Source organism: Larimichthys crocea, chromosome IV, assembly GCF_000972845.2.
Source record: "Larimichthys crocea isolate SSNF chromosome IV, L_crocea_2.0, whole genome shotgun sequence".
NCBI classification, from domain to species: domain Eukaryota; kingdom Metazoa; phylum Chordata; class Actinopteri; family Sciaenidae; genus Larimichthys; species Larimichthys crocea.
The window spans coordinates 6,385,895-6,397,845 of NC_040014.1; the positions used below are offsets into that span (position 1 = coordinate 6,385,895).

Consider the following 11,951-nt stretch of genomic DNA (forward strand, 5'->3'; position numbering starts at 1 on the left):
CCGTCCACAAAGTGTGAGCAGAGAACGCCCGCACGGAAATGTGAACATGTGATACCTGTAGGCCTATACCAATATATCTGTATGTATATTAATATATCATTTATTTATATGTAATATATCCACATTACATATTTGTCGTTATTTTACTACGCTACTAAATATATGACATACATACATATACATTCCATAAATATGTCATTTTTATATATTTGGCAAATGTCTAAGCAAATACACTTCAAATATGTTCCTGGCAAAATGTTTAGTATTTGGACATATATGCAATTATTTATACTACACTGTAAAAAGAAAGTCACAGTATGAATGTGACAGTAAAATATGCAATGAAGTATTCCTGTGTTTTCCTGTGTTGTTGTATTTCAGGGAATTTCTACAAAACAACACAGTATTTTATATTAGAGGCTGTTAATTGTACAGTCAAACACCGTAATATTTAATGGCATATTTTACAGTCTGATCTTACTGTCATAGTTTGACAGTTTTTCATCGTAAAAATCCAGAGACATTTTAAAACATGAAATAAAACGCCAACCTTCAAACATGAAATCCACATTACCAATATCCTTTTACCATAATATTAGAAAAGTTTATACTGTATTTATTACGGTAAGATTCTGGCAATAATAACTGCCATTTGTTTTACCATAAAAACAACAGTTTCTTTTACACATATGATTAATAGAAAATATAAGAAGATTCATTGCCATAAATATAAATAGCCTATGCATAAATGCAACATAGAGTAGCTGAAGGTATTTTGTATATATATATATATACTATATATATATAGGGTCACCCAAGGCAAACAGGTCCTAGGTGAGGGTCCAGACAAAGTGCAGCTCAACATCCCCTGATGAAATGACAACTGACGGAACCAAGTTTCCCTTGCCCGGACAGGGGCCACCGGGGCCCCCCCTTCGAGCCAGGCCTCGGGGTGGGGCTCGTTGGCGAGCGCCTGGTGGTCGGGTCCTTACCCATGGGGCCCGGCCGGGCACAGCCCGAAAAGGCGACATGGGCCCCCCTTCCCATGGGCCCACCACCTCAGGGGGGGAGCAGTGCGAAGAGAGATGGGCGGCAGTCGGAGGCGGGGACCCTGGCGGTCCGACCCCCGGTTGCAGAAGCTGGCTCTGGGGACGTGGAACGTCACCTCTCTGGCGGGGAAGGAGCCTGAGCTGGTGCACGAGGTTGAGAGGTACCGGCAAGATATAGTCGGGCTCGCCTCGACGCACAGCGTGGGTTCCGGAACCAGTTTCCTTAAGAGGGGCTGGATGCTCTACCACTCTGGAGTTGCCCCCGGCGAGAGGCGCAGAGCGGGGGTGGGACTGCTTGTTTCCCCCCGGCTCGGCGCCTGTACGTTGGGGTTCACCCCGGTGGACGAGAGGGTAGCCTCCCTTCGCCTTCGGGTGGGGGGACGGGTCCTGACTGTCGTCTGTGCTTATGCACCGAATGGCAGTTCAGAGTACCCACCCTTTTTGAAGTCTTTGGAGGGGGTGCTGGAGAGCGCTCCCTCTGGGGACTCCCTCGTCCTCTTGGGGGACTTCAATGCTCACGTGGGCGGCGACAGTGAGACCTGGAGGGGCGTGATTGGGAGGAACGGCCTCCCTGATCTGAACCCGAGTGGTGTTCTGTTATTGGACTTCTGTGCTCGTCATGGATTGTCCATAACGAACACCATGTTCAAGCATAAGGGTGTCCACATGTGCACTTGGCACCAGGACGCCCTCGGCCATAGTTCGATGATCGACTTTGTGGTCGTGTCGTCAGACTTGCGGCCACATGTTTTGGACACTTGGGTGAAGAGAGGGGCGGAGCTGTCAACTGATCACCACCTGGTGGTGAGTTGGCTCCGATGGTGGGGGAGGATGGCGGTCAGACCTGGCAAGCCCAAATGTTCTGTGCGGGTTTGCTGGGAACGTCTGGCTGAATCTCCTGTCAGAAAGAGTTTCAACTCCCACCTCCGGGAGAGCTTCGCTCATGTCCCGGGGCAGGCGGGGGACATTGAGTCCGAGTGGACCTTGTTCCGTTCCTCCATTGTCGAGGCGGCCGACCGGAGCTGTGGCCGTAAGGTGGTCGGTGCCTGTCGTGGCGGTGGCCCCTGAACCCGCTGGTGGACACCGGTGGTGAGGGATGCCGTCAAGCTAAAGAAGGAGGCCTACAGAACCTTTCTGGCCTGTGGGAGTCCTGCGGCCTCGGCGGTTGCGGAGGCAAAAACTCGGACGTGGGAGGAGTTCGGTGAGGCCATGGAGAGCGACTTTCGAACGGCTTCGAGGAGGTTCTGGACCACCATCCGGCGGCTCAGGTGGGGGAAGCAGTGCACTATCAACACTGTGTTCAGTGGGGACGGTGTGCTGCTGACCTCGACTGGGGACGTCTTGGGTCGGTGGAGGGAATACTTCGAAGACCTCCTCAATCCCACCAGCACGTCTTCCTTTGAGGAGGCAGAGTCTGGGGACCCCGTGGTGGTCTCGCCCATCTCTGGGGCTGAGGTAGTCAAAAAACTCCTCAGTGGCAAGGCCCCGGGGGTGGATGAGGTCCGCCCGGAGTTCCTCAAGGCTCTGGATGTTGTGGGGCTGTCTTGGTTGACACGTCTCTGCAACATCGCGTGGACATCGGGGGCAGTGCCTCTGGACTGGCAGACCGGGGTGGTGGTTCCCCTCTTCAAAAAGGGGGACCGGAGGATGTGCTCCAACTATAGGGGGATCACACTCCTCAGCCTCCCTGGGAAGGTCTTTTCGGGGGTCCTGGAGAGGAGGGTCTGCAAGATTGTCGAACCTCGGATCCAGGAGGAGCAGTGTGGTTTTCGTCCTGGCCGTGGAACTGTGGACCAGCTCTATACCCTTAGCGCGGCCCTGGAGGGTGCATGGGAGTTCACCCAACCAGTCTACATGTGTTTTGTGGACCTGGAGAAGGCGTTTGACCGTGTCCCTCGGGAGGTCCTGTGGGGGGTGCTCCGGGAGTATGGGGTTCCGGACCCATTGATACGGGCTATCCGGTCCCTGTACTCTCGGTGCCAGAGCTTGGTCCGCATTGCCGGCAGTAAGTCGGACCTGTTTCCAGTGGGAGTTGGACTCCGCCAGGGCTGCCCTTTGTCACCGGTTCTGTTCATAACCTTTATGGACAGGATTTCTAGGCGCAGCCAGGGCGTCGAGGGGCTGCGATTCGGTGGCCTTAGGATTGGGTCGCTGCTTTTTGCAGACGATCTAGTCCTGTTGGCTTCATCGGATCGTGACCTTCAGCTCTCTCTGGAGCGGTTTGCAGCCGAGTGCGAAGCGGCTGGGATGAGAATCAGCACCTCCAAATCCAAGGCCATGGTTCTCAGCCGGAAAAGGGTGGAGTGCAGTCTCCAGGTCGGGGATGAGATCCTGCCTCAAGTGGAGGAGTTCAAGTATCTCGGGGTCTTGTTCACGAGTGAGGGAAGGATGGAACGGGAGATCGACCAGCGGATCGGTGCGGCTTCTGCAGTGATGCAGACTCTGCACCGGTCCGTCGTGGTGAAGAAGGAGCTGAGCCGAAAGGCGAAGCTCTCGATTTACCAGTCGATCTACGTTCCTACCCTCACCTATGGTCACGAGCTTTGGGTAGTGACCGAAAGAATAAGATCGCGAATACAAGCGGCCGAAATGAGCTTCCTTCGCAGGGTGGCTAGAGTTTCCCTTAGCGATAGGGTGAGAAGCTCGGCCATCCGCGAGGAGCTCAGAGTAGAACCGCTGCTCCTCCACATCGAGAGGAACCAGTTGAGGTGGCTCGGGCATCTCGTGAGTATGCCTCCTGGACGTCTCCCTGGTGAGATGTCCTGGGCACGTCCCTCCGGGAGGCGGCCCTGGGGAAGACCCAGGACACGCTGGAGGGACTACGTCTCTCGGCTGGCCTGGGAACGCCTGGGAGAGTTAGCAGAAGTGGCTGGGGAGAGGGAAGTCTGGGCTTCCCTGCTGAAGCTGCTGCCCCCGCGACCCGACCACGGATAAGCGGAAGAAAACGAACGAACAAACAAACATGGACATATATGTCCAGACATATACGCATCCAGTATTAATATACCAAATAATAACCATATGTTTTCCATATATCATGAATGTATTTAGAAAATATCAATGAACACACTTAGTCTCGTAGTGAATATGTATCTTTGTGAGTTAACAGAGAGCATGCAATTTTAAATTCCTTTAATTAAAAAATAAAATAAAAACGGTTTTATCTTTTATTTAAAAAAGGGGGATTTTAAATTTGAATGTTATTACATAAATATTATTTATAATACATGCTCAACACATTGTGGTTTAAATTTCAAAAGTAAAAGTAACAACATCATCATGTATCACAATCATGATTCTAAATGAATACACTAGTGTTCAAATGTTTCTGATGAGAATTAAGAAGACTTTACTACTAAAAGTAGCTGTTATCAGCAGCCAATAATTCAGCAGTTCATATATCCAAAACAAAACAGCTTCATAAATATGAAAAGATTTGCCAGTTTTAGATTGCTAGTTTTGTTATCACTCGACACATGATAAGACTGTGAGCTCTTGTTGAGGTAATGGAAGAGGCGAGGGAATCCCTGAAGCTTTCTTTTGAACATCTACAACCAATCAGCTCCCCAGAGGTAGGCTTCCTCTGAGATGTGTGGAGGAGTCATACATGTCTCTAGACCAGCTTCTTCAGGAGGTTGGCTGTTAGACAAAGTCACACAGTCTATACACCACTTCTTAAAATGGAGAAAACATGAAATAATAACTAATAATTGCAGATCTAAACAGCGTCAGGTTCTGCTTTTCAAGATTCTAAAATAAAACTGTTTTACTAAAACATATTCATGACGTCATCCTATAGTGTAAGCAGATGATCATGACACTTTGTGTAATAATCATGTAATCATTTTAAGGAAACCTGTCAATCTTTGTTTTGTTTTTAAACACACAGTATGCAATTTATGCCACTAGGGGTCGCACACATTAAAACAATAACAAAAGACTGGTTTTAAAGAAGCATGGGATCATGGGAGTTGTTGTCTTCATTGTTAAACAACCACCATGTATGATGATGTATTAGTTTTTTAAATTTAGTTTCATTTACATTTAGTCACATTTGCCTTCTTCACTCTCTGACATATACTGCGTTTCCTCTGAATTTACAGTAACTAGAGGTCTGTCTGTCTGTCTGTCTGTCTGTCTGCCTGTCTGTCTGTCATCGTTGTTTGCACAATTATAAAGATCACATTTAAATGACATAAGTAAATCCTCCAACATCCACAGGATGCTGTTCCTTCACATCAGTTGAGGTGGGTTGGACACCATCCTTTGGGGGCTTTCCTGTCTTGTCCAACTGGTAGGACACTCCAGGCTAGATTATACTGTATATCTCAGATAGATAATGCCTCAGGATCCCCCAGGAACAACTGGAAAACATTGCTGAGGAAAGGGACATCTGGACTACCTACTTGACCACCCTGGAGGACATGTCTGTAAGTGCTCTCCTATAGTCCACACTAACACAGGTAGACTAGATGAGCAAACTCTGATGATCCCTCAAAGTAATCGGCCACCTCAATTGTGTTGTCTGCAAACTTTCTTGTGCTGTTGGAGCTGTGTTTGGCCATGCAGCTGATGTGTATATAAAGAGAACAGCACAGGGCGGTTGCATTGCTGAGTGTGAGAAAGTTGGAGGTGTGTCTATTTACTCTGACCATATGTAGCGTCAAGAAAATCCAGGATCCCTGTGTGCACAGGATTATTCAGACCCAGATAAGACAGTTTGCTGACCAGCCTGCACGAGTGAGCTTAGGTTTATGAACAGCAATCTAACAGTCTCCTCTCCTCCGAGGTGTGAGGGTGTTGGCGTTACCGACGGTAGTACTGGCAAGTAAATCTGTTTGACAGTAAGCAAATTTGGGTGTGAGGTGCTCACTCGTAAGGACTAGTCTTTTACTAACCTCTCAAATCACTTCATGGCTACCGAGGTGAGGGCAACTTGGTGTAATCACTTAGGCAGGTGGGGGAAGTCAGCTTTGGCACAGGGACAATTACAGACCACTTTAAGCACGCAGGGACCATTAACTGGGAGAGGTTGAAGATGCTGATAACACTGGAGCTAGGAGGTTAAGTGCAGGACTATCCAGACCAGCTGCTTTCCTGATGTTGACCCACTTCGGTGCCCTCTTGACGTGGTGCTCTGATGAGACGAAGTGTGTTTTTAACTAAGTGGGTAACAGGTAATTCTAAGTTATGATCATATGGTAGTGACAACCCTGTGACATGATGAAACTAAATCAGTTTAGGTAACACACACACACACACACACACACACACACACACACACACACACACACACACACACACACACACACTGACCTCTTGTGGCTGATCGCCAGTGATGCACCCTGCAGGGTTCAAACTTTATTCAGTTGTGAAGACACAGACACTAACTGATGCCAGCTGACTCATGACTCTTCATTCAGGGGAAACTTAAGGATGACCTGACGAAACTGAGAATGAAATGTTCATCCCACATCAGGGCGATGACCCTCTGCATCTTAGCATTAAAAACTGAATTCCAATATCAAATACAAGGTATTAAATAACATAAAGTCACTGCCAGTTAATAACAGTAAAAAGAATGTCCTCGACATAATCTCCTCTGACCGTCCCAATCATAAAACATTAGTAAAATTCTGTACATGCTCTTCCTAAGGCAACTTATGACAAGCTTTTCATTGTTCTCTCTCTCCCCCGCGCGCGTGCGCGCGCGCACACACACACACACACACACACACACACACACTGAGTCTATTGTGTGTCTTCGGCTTGCTGTGGCGGAGGTGGAGGTGTTTTGGGTCTGCTCTGCTCCTCTGTTCCTGCCCTGTCAGCTGATAATCCTGCTGCTGAGCTGCTGGGGTTTGCGACCTCAGTCCCACTTTGCAGGAATTTGCGCAGGTCTTTGAGAGCAGGCCTGAGCATCTGCACTAATGCCAGCAGGGCAGCCTGGGTACCTTCCAGGGCCAGGGCCTGTCTTTCCTGAGCGAAAGCCTGGGCCTCCTGAGAGCGCCTCATCATCTGTAGCAACTCATTTTGGCCCTCCAGGTGCTGGGCGATCTGTCGAATGTGGACGTTGGTGACTCTCTGCTCCTGCAGCAGGCGGGCGGAGTTGAGGGCAATGCGGCTCTTCAGCTCCTGGGGTTTGGCCTGACCCTGAGGCGGAGGCGGGGAAACTGAGGATGAAGCCAGCATCTCCACCGGAGCTTCCACGGCCGCCACCACGGTGGGAGTGGAGTCTGATACAGTGGTGGTGCAGTACTCCACCACGCCTCCATCCTCTAGAGTGTGGTACGTTGTTTCAGCTGGAAACAGGATGGAACAGTAATTTTTTTTAGTTACTGTGTGTGAAGAGTCTGCAGGTTTACATTCACATTGCAACACTGAAAATATAATTGTCATCTATGACTCCTTGTGTCGCCGTTTAAGGAGTATGTCGACATTTTAGCAAATCTGCAGCCTTCCTGGTGAGGCTGACCCAGATTAACTCAACCCCTTTGTTCTTTCTTCCTCTTTCTTAATTGCTTTACTAACTTTTTCTAAACTACCGACAAAATCTGTACTTTTTCGTTTGGCCATGCAAAACAAAAAACAGCTGGATGACATCCAGATGTTCAGATAATCAACATAGCCATGGAGGAATAAGCGCAGAAGTTGCTCTGAGCTAGTGATTGAGGAGGATGGTTGGTCACCTCTCCCTTCTGGCTGCTAAAGTGATGCTGGAGGTTTAAAAATGACCTGTAAACTGAATCTGTGGGACCAAAATGTCTGGAGACTGATCAGAAAATAAACATCAAACAGCTGCATTCCACGCCTCTTGTCAAGGCTCCATTTGAAATACATCTCGTTTCATATTCTAATACTTTTAGACGAGAATGAAAAACACATTAACACACTGACACTGACTGACTAATAAGGTGCATTATTTTCCTATAAAACATGGCAACTTTTTAGTAACATGGAGAATCTCTATTCTCACTGCTATTTAATTATTGTGTCATAATTGATTTCATTTTATTGTTTTAGTGAGATGTGAGAAAGGCGCAGTGAGCATTTGTATTGTCAGTGTGTGGCTGCGTGGTTCGTATTCAATATGCAAAACCAGAGTAAATATTAAAAGTAGGGACTGGTAGAGCAACATATAAGAGGATGTGAGGACATGTTGTTCATATTGATTCTATGATTTTCTTTCTGGACTTTTAAAACACATAACAAGTTCAGAATGCAGCCTCACAGCGTGTCCTTATATTTGTCCATTCCATGAAGAGAAAACTGCACTGAAACTTAACGTTGCCTTCTTCATTATCTCTTCCTGCACGTGAGTGAACTGTTGACCAGTTATTTGTGATATCAGGAATGAGATAAAGCAATTTACCTGAGATAAACTAATTTATCTCAGGTAAACTGGACGGTGGCCCGAAAAAGACCCCACAATGTAAAGTTAGTCCAACAGAACGTCCATCCATCATCTTCCGCTTATCGGGGATCAGGTCAAAGTAGCAGCAGATTAAGCAAAGTATTCCATATGTCTTGTCCTTCTCTAATTCGTCTTATAATTGTAAGGCCTTGGGTATCTGCTTTTACACTTTAGGCTCAGCAGATAACTTTTGTAGTGATCAACTCGTGTTAGACTGACTCAATACAGTGTAGGTATAGAGAGAGTGCAGAAAAAAACTTACCATTCAGTGGCTTTGCTTCATCACAGACTGTGCCTGAGCCAGCTGGAAGAGCTGAAAAAATGAATATGATGATTTTAAATCAACAAAAAGAAAATCTCAAACACTCAAATACAAATACTAAGCTAAAACCTGCAAAAACAATCATGTGATTCACTGGATCTGAAAATCAGGCTAATAGTAAGTGATATCATCTGCATGTTCCAACACGAGATTCTAGGTCATGGAGAGAAGGAGGAGGAGGAGGAGGAGAAGGAGGAGGGAGCAGAGCAAAAGTAGGACTGATGTTTGAGCGACACAATGGCTGAGAGACAACTCTACGGTCAGCAACCACCAGATATGTCTTTCCTCCTGACCCTCATCATCAACATTATATTGGTTGCAAATAGTTTGGAATGAAGACTAATTAAATTAAATGTTTGGAAAATGGATAGCAGACAATAAATACAGGGTTTAGATGACTTCAGTATAAATGGTTATGAGAATACACTCAGTATAACTCCTGTCAGGCCTCATCACATGGCTGGAAATGTTCCAGATGTTTATTCTAAACGTTTCACTGGCCAAACATCCCAACCCTCTGGAAGGATGTTAGAAATGTCAGACATGTTTAAAGACACTTGAACTTTTGTGTGTGTGTGTGTGTGTGTGTGTTTGTTCACCATAAAACTTTGGTCAACTTACTCTCTGCCAGTGTGACGGTGGCTGCGGCGTTCACTGTAACAGGTAAAGTTATCTCAGCATCCGAGTCTCCCGCAGGTAGGCTGATGATGGTGGCCTCTCCAAGGAGGTTACAGATCCTCTGCTGCATAGCAGTGAGGATGACGGGAACTGGAGTGCAGTCAGTGGAGGTCCCCTCTATAGCAGCCCGCGCCTGGGCCACTTTCCGCCGGACCTCCGTCTTCATGTCAGACCACTTCTTTTTCACCTCAGGCAACTCTCTGGGACAGGTGGTGACAGCGTTCACCTTTTTCAGGATATCCACCCACGCGTTATTCTTTGCCATGTGGGTGACTCCAGCATTGAAGTGGTTAACCAGTGTGTGCTTTTGTTTCTCTATTTCTTCCACAATAATTTCCACCTCTCTCTCCGAGAAATTCATTTTTCTCTTTTTCGCGACCGATGCCATAATGGCAGAAATTGCTCCTTTGGGGAGATAATTGTGCGTATTGTACGCAAAAATAGTAGGATTTACTCAATTGATGTGCGCAACGTAATGGCTTCCAGAATCGGCTTCTTCTTCCTACTAACAACGCTTACGTTAGCGGGGCGTGTAGCCCCGCCCGCACGCACCCAATTGGTTGGATATCTCGCGGTCATGCTGTATTCTTTGTTACTATTGGCTGAATCAAACGCCAATCACTCAACGAGCCAAACAAACTATGTGATTCAAAAAGAAAAAAGAAAAATTCTCCCCGTTATGTCTGTACCTCTGTCTGTGAATATAAGCAATATTTTCTGTTCTTCCAATTTAACGTTTTAATAACTGAAAACATTAAAACATTTTATACATTATTATTTTGTAAACTCTACGTGTGCCATAATAAAATGTTGAAATGTGTGTATAATGTGTGTGTGTGTGTGTGTGTGTGTGTGTGTGTGTGTGTGTACATTAATGACAAGGCATTTTATTGATTTATTTTTATTTTAAGCTTCAAGTCATTTTACATGCTGAGAAACCTAGAATAAATATGTACATGAATGTTAATAGAAGTCATCTATAACTGAATGAATGAGAGTAAAACTTTTTTTTTTACCTCTGAATTATTCAGAACTGATAAATCTCAATGATCAGTCTGAAATGACTATTTTGGTTTATTCCAGTAACACTGTAGTTTTTCTAAAATAGAAACTTAACTTCAGCCTCAGTTTTTTTAACCAGGCATTGTATATGTTGCTTAAAAGTCAGGGAATCATAGATTAGGATTTTTGCATTAAGAACAAGTTTTAAAGTAGACAAACTTTTCTGCAACATTAAATGCACATTGCGAGTGGTCAACAGCTTTAGAGAGTTTGCGCACTGCAATAAATAACTGTGTCATCAGCATATAAATGAAAATTGGCATCATTCACATCTTCACCCAAGTTAGTTATAAAAATGGTAAAAAGAAATGGGCCAAGTACAGAGCCCTGAGGTGTTACAAACAGGCAGAACATCAGAGCACTGACCACCAAAACTGACACACTGAGACCTATCAGTAAGGTAGTTTGAAAACAAGCCAACAGCTTACTTTGATAGGCGAATATCGAAAAGCCTCTGTTTGAGGACAAAGTGATCTACCGTATCAAAAGCCTTGGCTAGATCAATAAAAAGAGATGCACAGTGCTGTTTTTTATCAAGTGCTAAGGAAATATCATTTACCACCTGGATCACTCAGAAAGCCAGAAGATATAAAATGCATGTTAAAATACTTCAACATATTAGTTTGGTCATGAACAACAACAGAATCCTTCATAATACAGGTTGGTCAGGTATGAGAGACATTACTCACTGAAAGGGATTTAATGACTTTCCAGAACCTCCTTGGATCATTTAAACTATCAGTGGTAACTGATAGATAAAACTCAGATTTCGCCTTTTTGATTAGAGAAGATCATTTGTTTCTCAACTGTCTAAAAACAAGCCAGTCAGTGCTCAATCCAGTCAACCTCGCCTTAGCCCAGGCTAAATTACGTTCTTGAATGACAACAGAAATATCAGGGGAAAACCAAGGATTATCCCTCCCTTTAACTCTATACCTTTTGTAGAGAAAACAAAATGTTCAGATAGAATCAAAAGACTTTGGAAGTAACTTACAGTCTGTGGTAGTTCCATGTCATGTCACGATGGACCGTGTACAGTAGATCAGTGCAACGCTGTCACACAAGTCACAACCCAGTGAAGACAAACTGTATGCAGGACAATCACCAGGCCCATTACTGAGTATATAAACATAAAAAATATTAGTTATAAGCAGATATAAGAACAAGTTTTTATAAATATGCAGTCTTTTCAACAATTATAATTTGACAACAAATATTTATATTATTTTGTCATTCATCATCTGTACTGTCACTTATGGATGCTTCACAAAAATGATTCATGATGAAGGAAACATAGAAAACATATTGTTAACATAAAAGTCTGCCAGTATATATGTTCCAGAAAGTCTTTATAAAGTCTGTCATGCTAAGTGACACAAACACACAGATGAAATGTACACACTAATCCAATCTATGATTTGTGACG

The 11,951-nt window shown here is 45.1% G+C and overlaps 1 protein-coding gene across 2 annotated transcripts; it reads right to left on the reverse strand.

Annotated features, from left to right (window-relative positions):
• Positions 1-4,234: 4,234 nt before the first annotated feature.
• On the reverse strand, positions 4,235-10,010 carry naif1 (nuclear apoptosis inducing factor 1). 2 transcript variants are annotated; one of them, XM_027278550.1, is made up of 4 exons: positions 9,407-10,010; positions 8,726-8,776; positions 6,764-7,351; positions 4,235-6,361 (listed from the first exon to the last, which is right to left on the reverse strand). In XM_027278550.1, exons 1-3 carry the CDS (start codon positions 9,849-9,851, stop codon positions 6,801-6,803), a joined length of 1,047 nt encoding a protein of 348 aa, XP_027134351.1. In that variant the 5' UTR covers positions 9,852-10,010; the 3' UTR covers positions 4,235-6,361; positions 6,764-6,800. The 2 variants fall into 2 exon arrangements, with proteins under 2 accessions (XP_027134351.1, XP_019120995.1); XM_019265450.2 differs by lacking the exon at positions 4,235-6,361 and having other exon boundaries at positions 6,398-7,351.
• Positions 10,011-11,951: the final 1,941 nt, after the last annotated feature.